Raw genomic sequence first — 16098 nt, 5'->3', positions numbered from 1 at the left:
TTTATTTATATATTTATATTTTAGTTTGATTGGTGGCTGGTCTATGTTTTCATAAATAATAGATAAAAAAAAAAAAAAGTGAAGAGATAAAAATAAACCATAACTTTCAGATGTAATATTTTCAGAAAATATAACCAGATCTTTAAATATGATTAAAATGTATTATTATTACTTTTTTTTAGTTTGGTTGGGGGCTGTTCCCTATATTTTCATAAATTAATAGTTTGACATTATTGCGCTTTATCTGTTTTCATGCTTCTCATTTACTGATTTACAAAAAATATTAAGTTATGTTTTCTATTCTAATTACTATTACACACATTTTACACTCATTTTAGGTGAATTAATTATAGGAGCTTATACATAAATACTTATTATTATTATTTTATGTGACAATATAATACGCTTAGTGTAAAGACTGGAAACGGTGAATAACTAGCCTGGCTCCGTCCAAAGGTCAAACACCTCTACCACCTCTATGTGTGGACTATTTGTTGACTTCGAGCAGTAACTACCTGGAGACTGGGGTGGTTGCCTGGTAACAGAGCCGAGTAACCACCAGCAACCCACAAATATGATATATATATATATATATTATATTAATATATTTGAAATATACTACATCTCCTCTACAGTTTAACTGTAGCATGTCAGAACAAGTCATTTTTTATTTCTTAATTTTAAGACGAGAGCTTTCTCACATCTGCTTGGTTGCCACGGCAACGCCGATGACCAAGATGTCATAGGGGGGAGGAGGGAGTACCACATGCAGGAAGGACACCTCATACTTTTTTTAAGTACTGATTTCATTAATGCTCACAGACATGCAGACTGTTTTGAAGCTGCAGCTCACGTCTGTGCAGCTAGAGCGCAGCAGAGCCGTGACAGTCAGCTGACCGTCTGAAAGGGAGGAGGAGGTGGCCGGTGGAGCACAGTGACCTACATAGCCGCAGCAGCCACATGATGTCTCGGTCACTGGTACGCAGGGTCGAGCACACGGGGTGCAACAGTCTGTTCAAAATCAAAGGATTACACATTCAAGCCAATTTCATAGAGCTGCTTGGATACTGACAGCAGCAGGTATTTGTTTTTGTTTCACAGGGGCACCTCTGTGGGTGGACATGTGTCCATTCCTGGCATGTAAGCATGTCTTACTGCCCACACCATCCATCTAACCACACATCAACAACATCTTAGTACAAAAACACAGTGAACAGGCGATATATATACTGCATTTAAGTTGAAATGATTGGTTGATTAATTGGTTAATTGCTTGGATTTTGGACTGTTGGTTGGACAAAACAAGCATTTTAAATATATCATCTTGGCATTTCTCATTTTTATTTGATTAAAGATGCAGAATTATAATTTGTTGAATGTTTCTATTGTTTATTCCTTCAGTCTCTATTCAAATATCTTTTTTTTTACACCTAAATCAGTTGAATGGTCGATCAATCGATGGCTCAACAATGGACAGGAAATGAATCTGAAATAACTTTTGTTAACTGATTAATTATTTCATCAACGTGCCAAAAATCACTGCTTCCAGCTCCTCAAATGTGACGTTTTGATGCTTTTCTTTAGTCTCTATCACTGTGAGCTGTATGTGTTTAGGTTGGTTGGACAAAACAAGCATTTGGAAACAAGCTTATATAATCTGGGACGTTATCTGACATTATACAGGCCAAGAATAATAATAAAAATAATAAAAAATAATTAATATAATCGTTACTTGCAGCCTATGAATTGGTGTATTTTGCCAAATATTGCAAATATTTAGTAGAAATCAATTAATTTAGAAGCTGATAAAACCCAAGCGGCAACCTAAACCTGCAGTTCCTCTAACATCCACTTGAGTCTGGCTCCAGAAGTGAGTCAGTCTCCATAAGTCCCCATGTTCAAATGTCCAACTTCACAGCAGAAATAAACATGTTTACAGCCTGGTACAAAAAACAGTTTTGGTCTCTGTAGCTAATTTCCCCGTTCATGACAACTGTACTGAGGGTGAATTTATATACAACTCACCTGTTCACATTATATTAAGGCTTAAAGTTATGCAAGATTAAGAGTGTGGACACTTTTGTTGACAGGTAGGTGCCGTTACAGGTGGCTTGTTTGAGCAACCGGGTGTCAATCAGCTCGCTTCAGGTCCACCGATGATCCACATCTTTGCCAATTTTCAGATTAGCCAGGAGGCAGAAGAGGCAGGACTACCAACATGGTGACGTCACGCATACGCCATCCATTCTTTACATTGTCAGTGGTCAAATAATCCAAAACTATTCAGTTGCAAATACAATATACACGCACAACACTCACCAATAGCCAGAGTAGATCTCTGTGTGGGTTGTGTTGAACGAGAGACATTTTAAACTTAATTGATTTTGTCGTTGTCTTCGGGGCCTGTGCAGTGTCACTTGATGACCTGGCAGATTAAGGTGGCGCTGTGTAAAAAAAAATAACCCCAGGATTATCCCGTGACCATGTTTTAATCTGCTTGATTCTAATCTCTTTATCGGGAGAGAAGCGTGTTAAAAAGAGCAGGGGTGTGTTTGGACTGCATGCGTCTAAGTCTATCCGGCCCGATTATCCAGAACGAGTGGACGGTAAACAGAGCCGGGATAACGGTCTGCATGGTTTTAATTCCAGCTCGTTAGCACACCAGCTGATTTCACTGATTGTCACACTTTTAGTTTATGAGGATGAAACACCTGTAATACACTGGCTACACACCATTTACACAAAACTGCTGGCAGGTGCAAGTACGGGGCCCTAAACACTTACACTTCTTTGTAACTCCACACCTTGAGATGTGTGGTCTTCAGCCCCAGTCAACACTGACTCAAGGTGTCTTATCAGACTTTCTGCAGCTGCATCCGCTTCCACAAAAGACTTTACACAACTTTCCTTACAATTTCCAGAGACCTGAATGAGTAAAGGGTTCCCCCTTTGAGCTCTTTTAAATTGAAACTGATGAGCTTTTAACTTGCATGTTTAACATTTCCCCCTGAAGCAAAAGTGGTTTATACAAAAAGTGGAAGCAGTCCTGGAGACATTTCATCAGAATACTGCATCGAAATGTCAATGTAATGCTTCTCTTTAACGTTTATCACGTGTTAAACTCCTGAATGTCCAATGCTGCCCTCTCAAAAGTGACCAAGGTTTGAAGTCAACCTAAAGGACAGAAGAGTTATGCCAACATGGTGCACATCGTAAATTACATGTGTTTGCACAAAGAGATGGAGGAAACGGGCGGTGTCAAAGACTGCAACAAGGTCGGCGACAACACAAGGTGGTGGCAAAGACGTTGCACCAATCAGTGAGTCGCTAGTGTAAAACATGTATGGATGTGTGACTGTGTGTGAAGGTAAAACCAAAGAAAACACATGCAGAGAGCCAGCACTCAAGCCACGGCCAGACGGCGTCTGCAGGATTTATAGGACACAGGTGTAGCCGATGGTAGCATCTGTTCAGCATCTGTAACATGGACTAGGTGGAGATGCTGACACAGGGCCCATCACTAACAGGTTAATCCGGCCATGAAGATACTACAAAACTGTGTACTGTGCATTATCTATAACCGCTTATCATCTGGAAGTACTCAACTCAAGTATTTTTGGTTAGAAATATGGAAAAATGGAACATTTATTTTTGCCGTAGGCGATGTTTTGCTCCAGAAAAATCAAGCAGCTTGTGATATTTTACGTCTTAATGGATTTGCTATCAATATTCTGTGTGCTGTTCACTTTCTCGTCCATCATTACTACCTGTGGTTACCGCAGCACGTTCCAGGCACTGAGTGACAGCTGTGATAATCTGCTTTATAGAGAGAAGCGTCAAACGGGGTGGCTGCCAGCCGTGCCGTGACGTCGGTTGGAGCGATTAGGTCACCTCCTGATTCATATTCAGATTCAGAGATTGTAATCACAGCCATGCCTTTGTCACCTGAGGGTGCAAACACTGCACCTGTTCCACGCTGCCAAACCCACAGAGAGCTGCAGGACACGGTGTGTGCTTCGCAAAAAGAAGTGTTGCTTCCATTTGGTGATTACAGGGTAAAGAGAAGTGGAAAAACACATGGCAGGCAGGCATGTGCGTATATAGATCCTGTTTTCTCACAAATTATAGCTTGAGGCAACATGCTTACAATATTTTTACCTCATGATCAGGCGCGTTAAGAGGAAGTAAAAATCTTTTCTGAGCGCTTAAAGATGGTGTTTCTCCTCTCTATATATCTGATTATCATATATGGCAAGAGTCAGCAAGTTCTGTAACCGGTTTAACACCTTTATATATTTCCTTACTGTGTGTGTGTGTGTGTGTGTGTGTGTGTGAGCTCTCTCATGTGTGTGACTAATGGGAATAATTTCAGCAACACCTGAGACTCCAGCCAGGTGCTTTTAAATGTGTTTCTAATCATCCTCTGGAGGGAATGTGATGGCTAATAAACGGGGTCAAAGTTCACTAACTTCAAATTGCATTCATTTGCATGAACACAGTTAGATTAGTGCTGTGCTATTCGTGTTTTGTAAACAGTGTTTACAAGGTAAATATAATAATCTGTAATGTATGAAAAAATCACATTACTGTGCTATACACAACACTATGCTACATTACTACACAGAAGAATATATTATAACAACATTAATATATTTTTAGTGTCTGCAGATTGCAACCAACTGAATATTCCTCGTCTCACCCTCCCCTTCCAAGTGTGTTTAGTAGAACCTATGGTGCCAATGAACGATGTGAAAAACACAAAAGCTCCGACCTAGAAGCCGTGTTTGATTTGTCCATCATATGACTCGCTCATCTGACACTAGACAAATATAATAATACTGTATATTCATATAATAATAATGATGATATGAAGTAATATTCTTATTTAATATATTTTATGAATGTTTATTTTAAATAATATATTATTTTATAATAAAAAAAAATATTGGTATTATTATTATACAAGAATCAACACAATAATAATAAAAACATATACAATTATTATAAATATTTTTATTTGTATAAAAAATAATATAATAAAATATTCTAAAAATATAAAATATAATTATAAAACACCTGATATAACACCAAATATAATTTAATAAAATTAAAACAATAATAAAACAAATATGGAAAACAATCAATTAAAATAATATAAATAATAATTTTAAAAATAGTTATTTTGAGTACATCTCAAGCCTAAAAAAACAAACTAATATTACTATTATAAAAGATAGCTTTAACTGTAGTAAATATTGTTACATTATACATTACATACATATTATATATCACAAATACTAGGAAATGAAACATTATAAATTATATATGGAAATATAAATAAAAGGAGTAAAACAACAACAAAGGATACATAAATGAATAAATAAATAGAAATATAAAAACTTAATTTAAAAATGTGATTATAGAATAACATACAAACATATATTACACTAAATGTAAGTATAGATGAAACATTATGTTGACCATAATTTAAAAAAACACAGTGACACTATTGTCTCTGTCTCTTTCAGGGTTATGTCTAGTCAGGGACGGTATTGGTTGAAGATGCAGTCACATCTCCTTTACTGAAAACTCTCTCTCTCAATTCAATTCAGCTTTATTGGCCTGGGAAACATGTTTACATTGCCAAAGCGTGTAACAACAAAAAGCAAAGATACATGTTTTAACATAAAATACAGGAATATTAAATAATAATAATAATAATTATAATAATTCAATATATACAATATATAATTAAATAATTCTCTCTCTCTCTCGTGCTCTCTCTCTCTCTCCCTCGCGCTCTCTCTCTCGCGCCGTGCGTCCTCTAACTGAAGAGGCGTAGCTCTCAGCCTCGCGCTGCTTTCTGCTCATTGTGCGACTTCAGCGAGAGAAATTTCCGCTTCCTGCACCGACAAACGGGAACACACACACACACACACACACACACACACACACGAAGTTAAGGCACGGGGAGAGGAAGATACCGAGAGGACACACGCGGACAGACGGACGTGTCGCGCGCTGGGGTGGGGGGATTTAACGCGATGTGAGAATAGCGCGGACAACTTTCCTTTGCATTGTCCGCCGGAGCGTTTTTACGCATTTGCACCACCAGGAGCCTGAAAAACAACCAGCAGGAGCAGGAGCACCACCTAAAAACCAAAAACCAGCACGAACACACGGAGGAACCAGCCTGCTACAACTACAACCGCAGCTCCGGGTGTTCCTCCTCCAGCAGCCCCCGTCTTGAGAGCTCGTTTTCAGCCTCCAGGATGTCGGAGCGAGGAGGGCTCCCGCGGACTGGGGGCGTCCCTTCGCCGCACATGCAGCCCTCCAAGCCGGTCAGCATCACCTCTAACCGACCGGTCCACATGAACCTGTACGCCACCTGGGAGGTGGACCGCTCCTCACCCAGCTGTGTGCCCAGGTATGTGAAGGGGGGGGCACGGCCATGACTTGTCATTTTTCTGGGGGGTGGTTGTGGTTGTGATTGTGATTGAGACCCCCCCTAGTTAGGGTGTTTACATCCATTGTTGTCACATATTATTGTCATATTTCCATTATTCATGCATTATTTTTTTTAGCACCTCCAGACCCAAATAATCTCCAACCATAAGACTCTTTGTGCAGGGGGGGGGGCAGCTGCAGCCTTTCCCTGATCAATGCAGACACACAGACTGATGAAGCATTGATGATCGTCACTGCCGTGATTTATGTCAAGATGTTTGTGATCTATCTAATGCTTTGTAACCCAACGGAACGAGACACCTTATCCACCACCTCCAGACAAAAGACGTCCAAGTGGAAGTGGGCGCCTTTTGTTTGGCTGTTGCATGAATGTCACGCCGCTGACAGAAGCAGACGCACCGGCTCGTGTGACCCGTCATAGATGCATATATATCGAAGTCTCTCAGGAATAACCCCCATGGTCATGAGTTTAGATTCAAGGTCAAAGGTTAACTGCTGTGACTGAACATGTGATTCACGACCCTCCGGCGGCGGCTATACAGTGTAAAACTGATGATGGGGTTATCAGGGTTTTGTTTTTGTTTGCAGTATTGATTCATTTCCATCTTCTACGTAGACGGAAACATCCCTTGCGTCGACGCTTTCACCTGTTAAACCCACAATCGTGAATCCGTCAAACTTTCGCCCCCTTAAATCGTGTCGTTTCTTTTCTAGCCCTCGCCCAGATGAGCTCAGATGTTTAGGTCACTGAAAGCAATTAGTGGTGGTGGTGGTGGTGGTGGGATAAAGCATCACATGCTGACATCTTAATGCCGCTTTCTGAAATGTCTCCGGGGCTTTACGCAAAAACCTCAAGGGTATGTTTTGCTTCTAAACATTTTGGTAATGTGTGGGAGCGAGTGAGTGTGCACCACATGCTTGTAAATAAATAATACAGTCCTGGATCTATATTTTGGAACAGCTTGCATGAATAAAACATCCATACTTAGCCTACATTTTAAATATCTGTCCTCCAGACTTTTACCCGCAGCCGATTCTTTTTATTTTGCTACCAAATGTGATCATACCATACGTGGGGTCTTTTTTTGTGGGTCCGTCAAAAACCTTCGGTTTCACTGCAGTTGCAGCAACGGTGACAGATCCGCAGAATCATAACAAAAAAAAAAGAGGGGATGGAGATGAGGAGAAGAAAAAGAAGAAAGTCATCTACATTTAAATAGGATCTCCCGCAGACGCAGGGAGTTGGAAAGTCTTCAAAAACGGCATTGGTGACAAGTAATCTCCACAGCGAGCGAGAGAAAACCTGCCTCTGCTTCGAGCTGAAATTCAGTCTTGGTGATGTTTTGCAGTCTGTTGCTTAATCTTTGTGACTGCTAAACCCTCCCGCCCCCTTGCTAGCCGAGGTGTTGTTGCTCTAACCTCTTCCTGTCTACACAAAATGCCACTTGGTATGCTGTTTATGCAACCCCTGCGAATTGAATATACCCCTTGGCAGGCACAAAAATGCACTCAGCTCCCTACTCCAAGAAAAAAAAACACGTATCAACCAAGGACCGTTTGTTTTTGTGGTATTTTTGGTCGTATTCAAGCAGGGAGTGACAGGAAATATGATGAGAGATGATATCACAATTGAGCAGTCGAATTCAGTCTGTAAATACGAGCAACCAGGATACCGCGGGTGTTTGTTTTGAAGAGAAGACTAGTACAGTCAACTGAAATCAGCTCCACCCTTTTCCTCGTGTCCATCAACACAGCGTGAGTGCCTCCTGAGGTCATTTCTTTGTGCAGCCTTGCCGACCTTCTTTTCTGTTCTTTACCAGAGAGGAATAAATCATCTCACTGGCTCCAAACCAGCTCTTTCTCTCTCTCGCCGTGTGGCGTAGTGGGTGATTCCTTTTCTGCACTGTCTCTTCTGCAGTGTCATCAACACATACACATATGGGTGCTTGGCACCATATACCCTCTTCCTGGCACCATATACCCTCTTCCCGGCACTATACCCTCTGCCCGGTGCTATACCCTCTACCCGGCGCTATCCCCTCTGCCCTCCACCTTGCATTATTAAAGGTCCCCTTGAAGGGCTGAGTGGAAAGTCCCATGACTCCATCCATGGATGGATGCTCGGGGGCTTCAAGGTAGTTTCCGAGACATGAGAGAGTCCGAAAGCAACTATATGGACCATAGAGAAGAGTGTGTGTGCTTGGAAACTCATTACGCATTAGTAATAAGTAATTCATTTCTTTATGAATTGCTCAACTGCAAAAGACATTACTTGTTACTCGACTGTGATGCAGCCATCACATGTTGTGTCTGCTGTGTTTAATGTGTTGAAATAGCAAACAAGACAAGCGAGCAGCCTTCTAATGTGGAGGGATTAAGACAAATTTGAAATAACAAGGAGGATAACTACTTCCCCTTACGTCAAGCTGAACGTCAGCTTGACCCCTTGGGGCTTCCAAGCCCAACATTGGGAACCACTGGTTCAATGTAGACACATCGGGGAATAACTTTTTATTTAACTGATTAACTGGTTTTATTGAGGGTGGTGCTCGCTCACGCTCATTGACTGTCTATGTCACTTGACCAAAGCTCTCTCTCTCTCTCTGGATAGCCTCAGTTTTAGTCACGTTTCAGAGAGGTTTGACTGGTCTGAGCGTCTGATTGGTGGCCACAATGTGATGTCCGGCTGTGTTTTTATATAAAAGTTGGATTCAGTTCACCACAATGCCAAAACAGACTACCCCAGCTCAAATGAATGGCAAAATCTATGTTTCGCCACAGGGCCGGATCCTGTTTGAACGTGACCTTAGAGGCTGGAGATGATTAACGTAGCTTGGCATAAAGATTTAAGATTGATACAGCTAAGAATTTGAATTTCTTTCTCTAATTTTAGCACTTGTTATTTTTGGTGACCAGCCACTGGATTTCCTGTTGTAGCAAAAGAAACAACCCTGAAAAGAGAAGTTATGCTCTTTCTCAAGGAAATTGTGGCTTATCATCATCTTCATCTTGTGGTTACCAGGCACGAGCTAAAAGAATTAAAGATACCCTTGAGCTCTTTGTATGCACCCGAAAAGAGCATCAGCCAAATAAATAAATATTTAGAGCTAAAAATAAATAAATAAGTGAAAACAGCCGGGTCATTGCATTAAAAATAAATGCTTATCTACTGGCCTGGTAATGAATACTGTTGGACTAAAGAAGCGCTGTGCAGAAATGCAGGATGTTCTAAATTATACATTGTGCATTTGTTAGACTCGTTTGCTATAATTGCCCTGCAACACAATAGTGGGACACTCGAGGAACGAGTGTCAGCGTTACATTACACCCCCACCATCCTAAATCTCTGGCTGCTGATCACACACAAATGGAAAGAAATGGAGAGAGCGCCATCAGGCCATCGCGTACATGCAGACGGGGTGGTAGTGTTCATTAAGAAGCCTTGGCTTTGCCACTCGCCTTGGCGCTGCTCGTTCTTCCGCACAGCTGAGTGGCAGAGAGGTTTGAAGTTTCCTCCGCGGCTCAGCTCGCCTTCTGGAGATGAAGGGAGATAGAGTGTAAAGTGCATATCTCCTCCTCCTCCTACCCTGACTTTCCATGATTATTTACTATTACTGATAATAGCCTTCCGACGTTGAGTAAGAGAGATGGTAGATGATGACATGCACGGCTGTTATTGCCCTTAATTCGTCCAGTGGCTTTGGAAAGACGAAGATTCGTATGCAGCTGAAATGGCCAAGCGGTACAAGCGACGCAGTGAAGGGGAGTCATGTTTTTCTCAGCAGCTTGAAGTCTGGCAGGCTGTAAAAAAAAAAACTGCAGTGAAACCTCTCACCCAGCTTTAAAAAGCTGTGAACCCACTCGGAATATTTTCACTGGTACGCCTTTTAACGCCCAAATAGTGGCATAAATGCTCTTTTGTAGACATTCATGAAATACATTTTGCAGGATAACAGTGGAAGCTTGGACATGAGTCAAAAGGATGATATCAGCGTTGGTATCGAACTTAAAAGCTCTACCTGTTTGAGCGTTAGTTAAAGTACACCCAGTTGGGTTGCTTTTCAAACAAATCGGAAGCTACCAAGTTGGCCCGATTTAAGAAACGAAACCTCAGCCTTAGAGATAGCATTAGGAGCTTGGATGTTCGGAGGGAGCCCGGAGTCTGGAGCCAGCTGAGGTGGTTCGGGCATCTGATTAGGATCCTCCTGGACACCTTCCTTTTGGAGGTGTTTTGGGCAGCTGGTAGGAGACCCCAGGGCAGACCCAGAACCTGTTGGAGAGACTGCACAGCCCATCTAGCTTAGCTGGAATGGTTGCTCTTGATGGACTTATTCCTATTGCTGTTGGGGACATTTTCCAAAAGGAAAGATGCCCCTCATCGTTATCGCCTTTTGTCTCTGAAATCTCAGCTCACCATTGTGACAACTCTTGGCTGTTTGACAGATGATTTGTTCTCCGGTCAGCCGCTATCGTAAAGGCATCAGGAGATGATTTGTTTTTTTTACTCTGTGGTGGCTAAAAACTTTACATGAGCTGTCAGAAACACGGCATCTAACTAAACACTTTCACAACTCTAACAGACACGTTATAGACACACTAGTCTGGCAACATTAAGGCTAAACCTATAATGCAAATACTAGTCCTAGCTGACATAACTTCCAGTACAAAAAAATAGAAATATTCAGGTCGATGACAGGCAAGATGAGCAGACAAAGAGAAATCATTTGGCTGGCGGCTGGTAGTCACTTCTCTCTCACACACACTGTGTTTCAGAGAGAATATATGTAGTGAAGCTGGGTTGTCCTTGTGTTGCTGCTGCTGCTGCAGTGTAGCTGTTGTGGTTGCTCCTCGGCTATAACACTGCTGTGGTCTGAGGAGGCCTTTGTTGCAGTATTATATGTGGCGTATTATTGAGAGCTTATGTCTCCTGGCAGCAATCCTCCTGCTGTGGACTCATAGACTCCCATCTGGCAGCTAGCACACACACACACACATGCAGATTTTCATTTCGAAGGTGTAGTGACACCTCTTCGCGGACAATGTCACTGACATATGCTTCGCTTTCATCTGATGTGTTATAAACAAAGACACTGTCACACAGTGCTGCCAGGGAAACACAAATCATGTCGACAACATGAGCTACACACAATAACACACACAAACATACGCCGGGTCGAATTATGACAAAGCATTTTTCGATCTAATTTCCAACCTGTTGCAACAACAAGACAAGTTGCATTCGTTTACACACACACATACGCACAGAGTCACAATAAGCACGCTCGGACACGAATAGCAAAACTGTAGCTACAGTTGTGTCTCTGTGCTGCTACTGTATGTTCATGCAAATAATGTGTGTCCGCGTCTGTAATCCCGTCCAGCTCAGGTTACACGCACAGTCTCACCTGTGTGATAACACAAGCTTGTAAAGCACTTAACAGAGATTGACCTTGACACGGTGCCTGTTGTGAATTACTGACAATAATTTCTTGACATTTCTTCACTTCTGCAAAACAACCGTGTGGCATCGTTACATGGATGTTGTGGCTGTGTTCTAATAACGAAAATGTTTGGTCCTCTGATTAGATCATTTACCCAGCGTGCATTATTTCTATAAGGAGCTGATGCTTTACGGTATATCAGATAAGCGAGACAAGTGTTCTGGAGTCTTTCCATTCGACGTTAATGGGAAAATAGTGTTCAAAGACTGGCAGCAGCAGAAACCTTTCAGTACATAATTATAATTTGAGCTCTGTTACATAAGCACTAATGCAATAACAGCAGGACTTGGTGAAACCGAAAAATGCCACCCATCGCTAAATTAATGAAAGCTAAAAACTGATGAAAAGTAAGCACGGCTTCTCGATGGTGCTTTCATACCGTGTACAGCAAATGTGAAGCTAAATCCAGGAGACGTCGATGCCACGCATGTCTGTACATTAAATCTGAAGCCTTAGCTGGACAAGATAACTAAATCTGCCTATTGGGTAACATTGTTTATTTATTCTTTTTATTTATTTATTCTTTATTTATCAAAGGATAACCCCATGAGATGTATCATCTCATTTTCGAGGGGGTCCTTGTTGCCAACAGAGATATACAATGTTTACAGACGATACAAAGACGCAGACACCCATTCACCACTACACCACCATTCATTTGTTTGTGTAAAATAACAATAGGTGTTGGTAGGTTGTTTCTTTTTCACCTTTTTTTTCCAGTGTTTATGCTAAGCTGTATATTTAGTGTGCAGACATGACAGTGGTATTGATTGACAACTCAAAAATGTCAAACTATCAAACTAGAGTCCCTGTTTCTCCAGAAACGTAAGTTAATGATGCACCAAATTAAATTACGAGGCACATTACGGGAGAACTGACTTCTCCTCTGTATTATTTTTGGCTCAGCAGTTGCTCCTCGTCTCCGTGCTGTCACGTTGATACCCTCAGCCCGTTATGATGCCCGCATCGTTGCGGTAGCGGCGGCCCTGATTGGCCGATAACCAGGAAGCTAATTCGATTGCCCTCTCAGATAGCGGTTTCCGGTTCCGCGGGTTGTGCGCGGTGGCCGACATCGAGCTCCGGTGGCATTGTCTCCCCACCCCGAGCTAAACTGGATTAGGCGGGTGCTCGGCTCATTAATCTGTAATCGCTTTAATGAAAGGGTCAGTTGTATGTGTGCACTTGTGTTGCATGGGTTACAAAGAAAAAAAAAAGGATTCCTCCTGCTTCTAACAGAGGGAATCTTTTACTTTTACTGGACGTCATTGTAAACCCACATGTGTGATGAAAAGCAAACACATGCACACAGAAATAGGCCTGCAAGCAAGTACTTTCTTATCTCTTCACATACACAAACAGCAGGTCACATGCTCAGTCTCGCAGGACTAGACGAAGGGGAAAGGCCAGACAACAGCCGTGTGCTCTGGATAACAAAGTGCAAACCAGCAAAACATGATTAGCCAACAATAATGAGTTGCGCTCAGCGTGTTTTCTGACGCAGCGGACAAATGCTGACACGCGTGCTAACCTCAACTTGTCACACAAGTTGTAAACATGATGACAGAGTTTGAGTTTGTAATGTGTGTTAGAGTGTAAATGTGTAAAGGTTGATTCTGCCCTCCTTTAGGAAGTAGCAGGCCTCAGTGTGTCCTTGCCTGTGGCTGTGGGAAGTAGAGCAAGACGGGAAGAGATGAAGAGAGGATGGAAATTATGCAGAAAAAAGTGAGCAAAAGAACAGGAGGTCAACACACAAGACACCTCTGTCTATGCCTGCAAGTGTGTGAATTTGTAACACCTGCATTGTAGGAGCTAAAACGTCACATTTTAGGCACCTAAATAGGAAGTGAGCCCCCACAAAAGCCCGTCCCCACAAGGTTAACTATTAAAGTTTAGGGATTAAAGCTTAAAATCCAAAGTATATACAGCATTTATAGCTAAATATTTATAGTATTTTAGTTATAGATTACATGAGAACCACACTAGGAGGCTGTTTCATTCTGGCTGCCATAGAGAGGGTGATGGATGCATTATTGTCTCCTGGTGTCAGTTCATGTTGAACTTGTTTACTCGCTCAAAAAGTGCCACAAATTGTGCAACAAATAATAAAAAAAAAGTGGTTGTGAATGTCAGATTGAGATGTTCAGATGTAGACTACTCAAAATCCAGCAAGCATTTCTGAAGAAGCATACCAGCGCCTTAACCATTGCAGAGGCCTTCAGATGTCCCAAATCTGAGCTAAGCGTCATGACAATATACAGGCATACAAACACATCCGAAACACCTCACTGGCACGTTAGATTATGTACAGCTACAACAACATTAGTGTGAAAACCCAAAGCCCCCTGGTTCATTTTAACGTCACCTCTTTTGGAAAGGAATAAGGCAGTATCGTCTGCAAAAAGTCGAACTTGGCTCTACGTTTGATGCCATCCAGAAACGTAAGTGCGTCTGTTCAACCACGCTGTGTTAGCGGTTTATCTCTTGACTGTTGAGACAAATGATAAAATGACAGTTGTGAATAATAAATGTTGCCTCATAATAGTAAAAACTGCTGTAATATGCAGTGCATCTCATCGAAGTGACAAAAAGAAGTGTGCTGGTGGTTGCACAGCAATATGAATTTCCCCTTTTCTTGCCTGGGCGTTCACATTTCTTCAAGGCACATACACACAGGACATCCTAGAGTCACATCTCAGAGTCCCCTATTAATTTCCACTCTTTGTGTCATGCTACTTTCAGCACATCAAGCTCACAAGGCGAGATGGCCTCGTTTTAATCACCTTTCGCCGCTCTTGAATCCGCGGCTCGCCTCGCCTTTAACCTGTGTGGCGCGTTATCGTTTGGTGTCATCGTTGTCGCATTGAGTGCCTTTTCTCGCGGCATTGTATTGAATTCACAACAAGCACTTGAGCGCCACTTGAACGCGCGAGCGTCCGGCGTGTGTTCGTGCTCTCATTGTGTTGCAGCAACATCTTCTCCTTCACCCTTTTTCATTCAAAGCGGTGTGTGTATACAAGTACGTGTCAGAGTGTGTTTTCTTGACGTATTCACACGCCGTCGTGGTGTGATTTTCATTGCGGCTGCTTCTCGCCTCGCCTTGTTTCCGCGCTGTGTTTTCTGTTTTCACGTCGATTGCTGTTAAGTATCGTCTCCACTGCGTTCTTTACTGCACTCCAATCTGGCCTGTCTCACCTGCACATTACATTAAATGGCGGTTGAGTTGGTTGTGTGTTGGTGTTTTTTCCACATCGAATGCCGCCTTTTAGCAGTGTCATTTTCATTATACGTTTGGCAGCACTTAAATCAGTGTCCTGGCTGACCTTGCACTTAAATGGTACTTATGTGTGTGTGTGTTCTCCTTCCATTTGTGCCATGCAGTATCAGTGTGTGCGAATCGTCCTGCCTCACCTCAGCGTCTTACATCAAATACCACTTCACTCCGTGTACACGTGTACGTGTGTGTGTCCTTGCATGGCACTCTTGCTTCAGGGCTGTCGGCTCATGACGAGCAAGGTGACTGTTGCTCTCTGCAGAGGCATGGCAAAGACTTTAGGAGGAAAGCGATAGGAAAAGAAAAGAAAGGAGGGTTCAGAAGTCTCAGCAGAAGAAATGAGGACGTGACAAGTTGTGTTGGCCTGGTTCCCGTCCTCTGAACTGTTGCCCAAATGTCAGTGTCAGTGAGTTTCAAAAGGCTCTGCTGTTGCTAAATGGTGGTTTGAGAAACGGTTGAACTGATTTAAACCTTTGCTGGGACTTAATCAAACACAAGCTTCACTTTTATATATTTATTTGTTTTTTAGTGTCTGTATGTCATACCGGAGGAGTCCTACTAGAATAAAAACACTCACAGGGAGGAATTTTTGTTTTACACCGTGGACGTCTGTACCAGGACACATAGTCACACTTGTCTTTGAATAAACATAAATAATTATTTACTGCCATTGTCTATAAACCTGCTCACCTATGCTAATTATGCACTGGCTGAAAATAACAGGAGTGCATTGCTCAAGGCGACGTCCTCTGAATAATGGAGTGAGAACAAAATGGCCATTTAGTCTGAATGTCACGCCAAGGTAAAGCAGAGAGGAGGAAGAAGAAAAAAAAACATCATGCAGGAAACAAACCAGGA

The 16098-nt window shown here is 42.0% G+C and overlaps 1 protein-coding gene across 1 annotated transcript in view; it reads left to right on the top strand.

The window, feature by feature from the left end:
- Nucleotides 1-5833: 5833 nt before the first annotated feature.
- Nucleotides 5834-16098, top strand: part of pacs1 (phosphofurin acidic cluster sorting protein 1) — a 55532-nt gene continuing 45267 nt past the window's right edge. Inside the window, exon 1 of the mRNA XM_019264675.2 lies at nucleotides 5834-6427. Coding sequence (XP_019120220.1) covers nucleotides 6273-6427 — 155 coding nt within the window. The 5' untranslated portion in view covers nucleotides 5834-6272. The remainder of the gene's footprint in view (nucleotides 6428-16098) is intronic.

This window comes from Larimichthys crocea, chromosome XIV (genome assembly GCF_000972845.2).
Source record: "Larimichthys crocea isolate SSNF chromosome XIV, L_crocea_2.0, whole genome shotgun sequence".
Taxonomy (NCBI): Eukaryota; Metazoa; Chordata; class Actinopteri; family Sciaenidae; genus Larimichthys; species Larimichthys crocea.
This window is presented reverse-complemented; position numbering and strand designations above follow the sequence as displayed.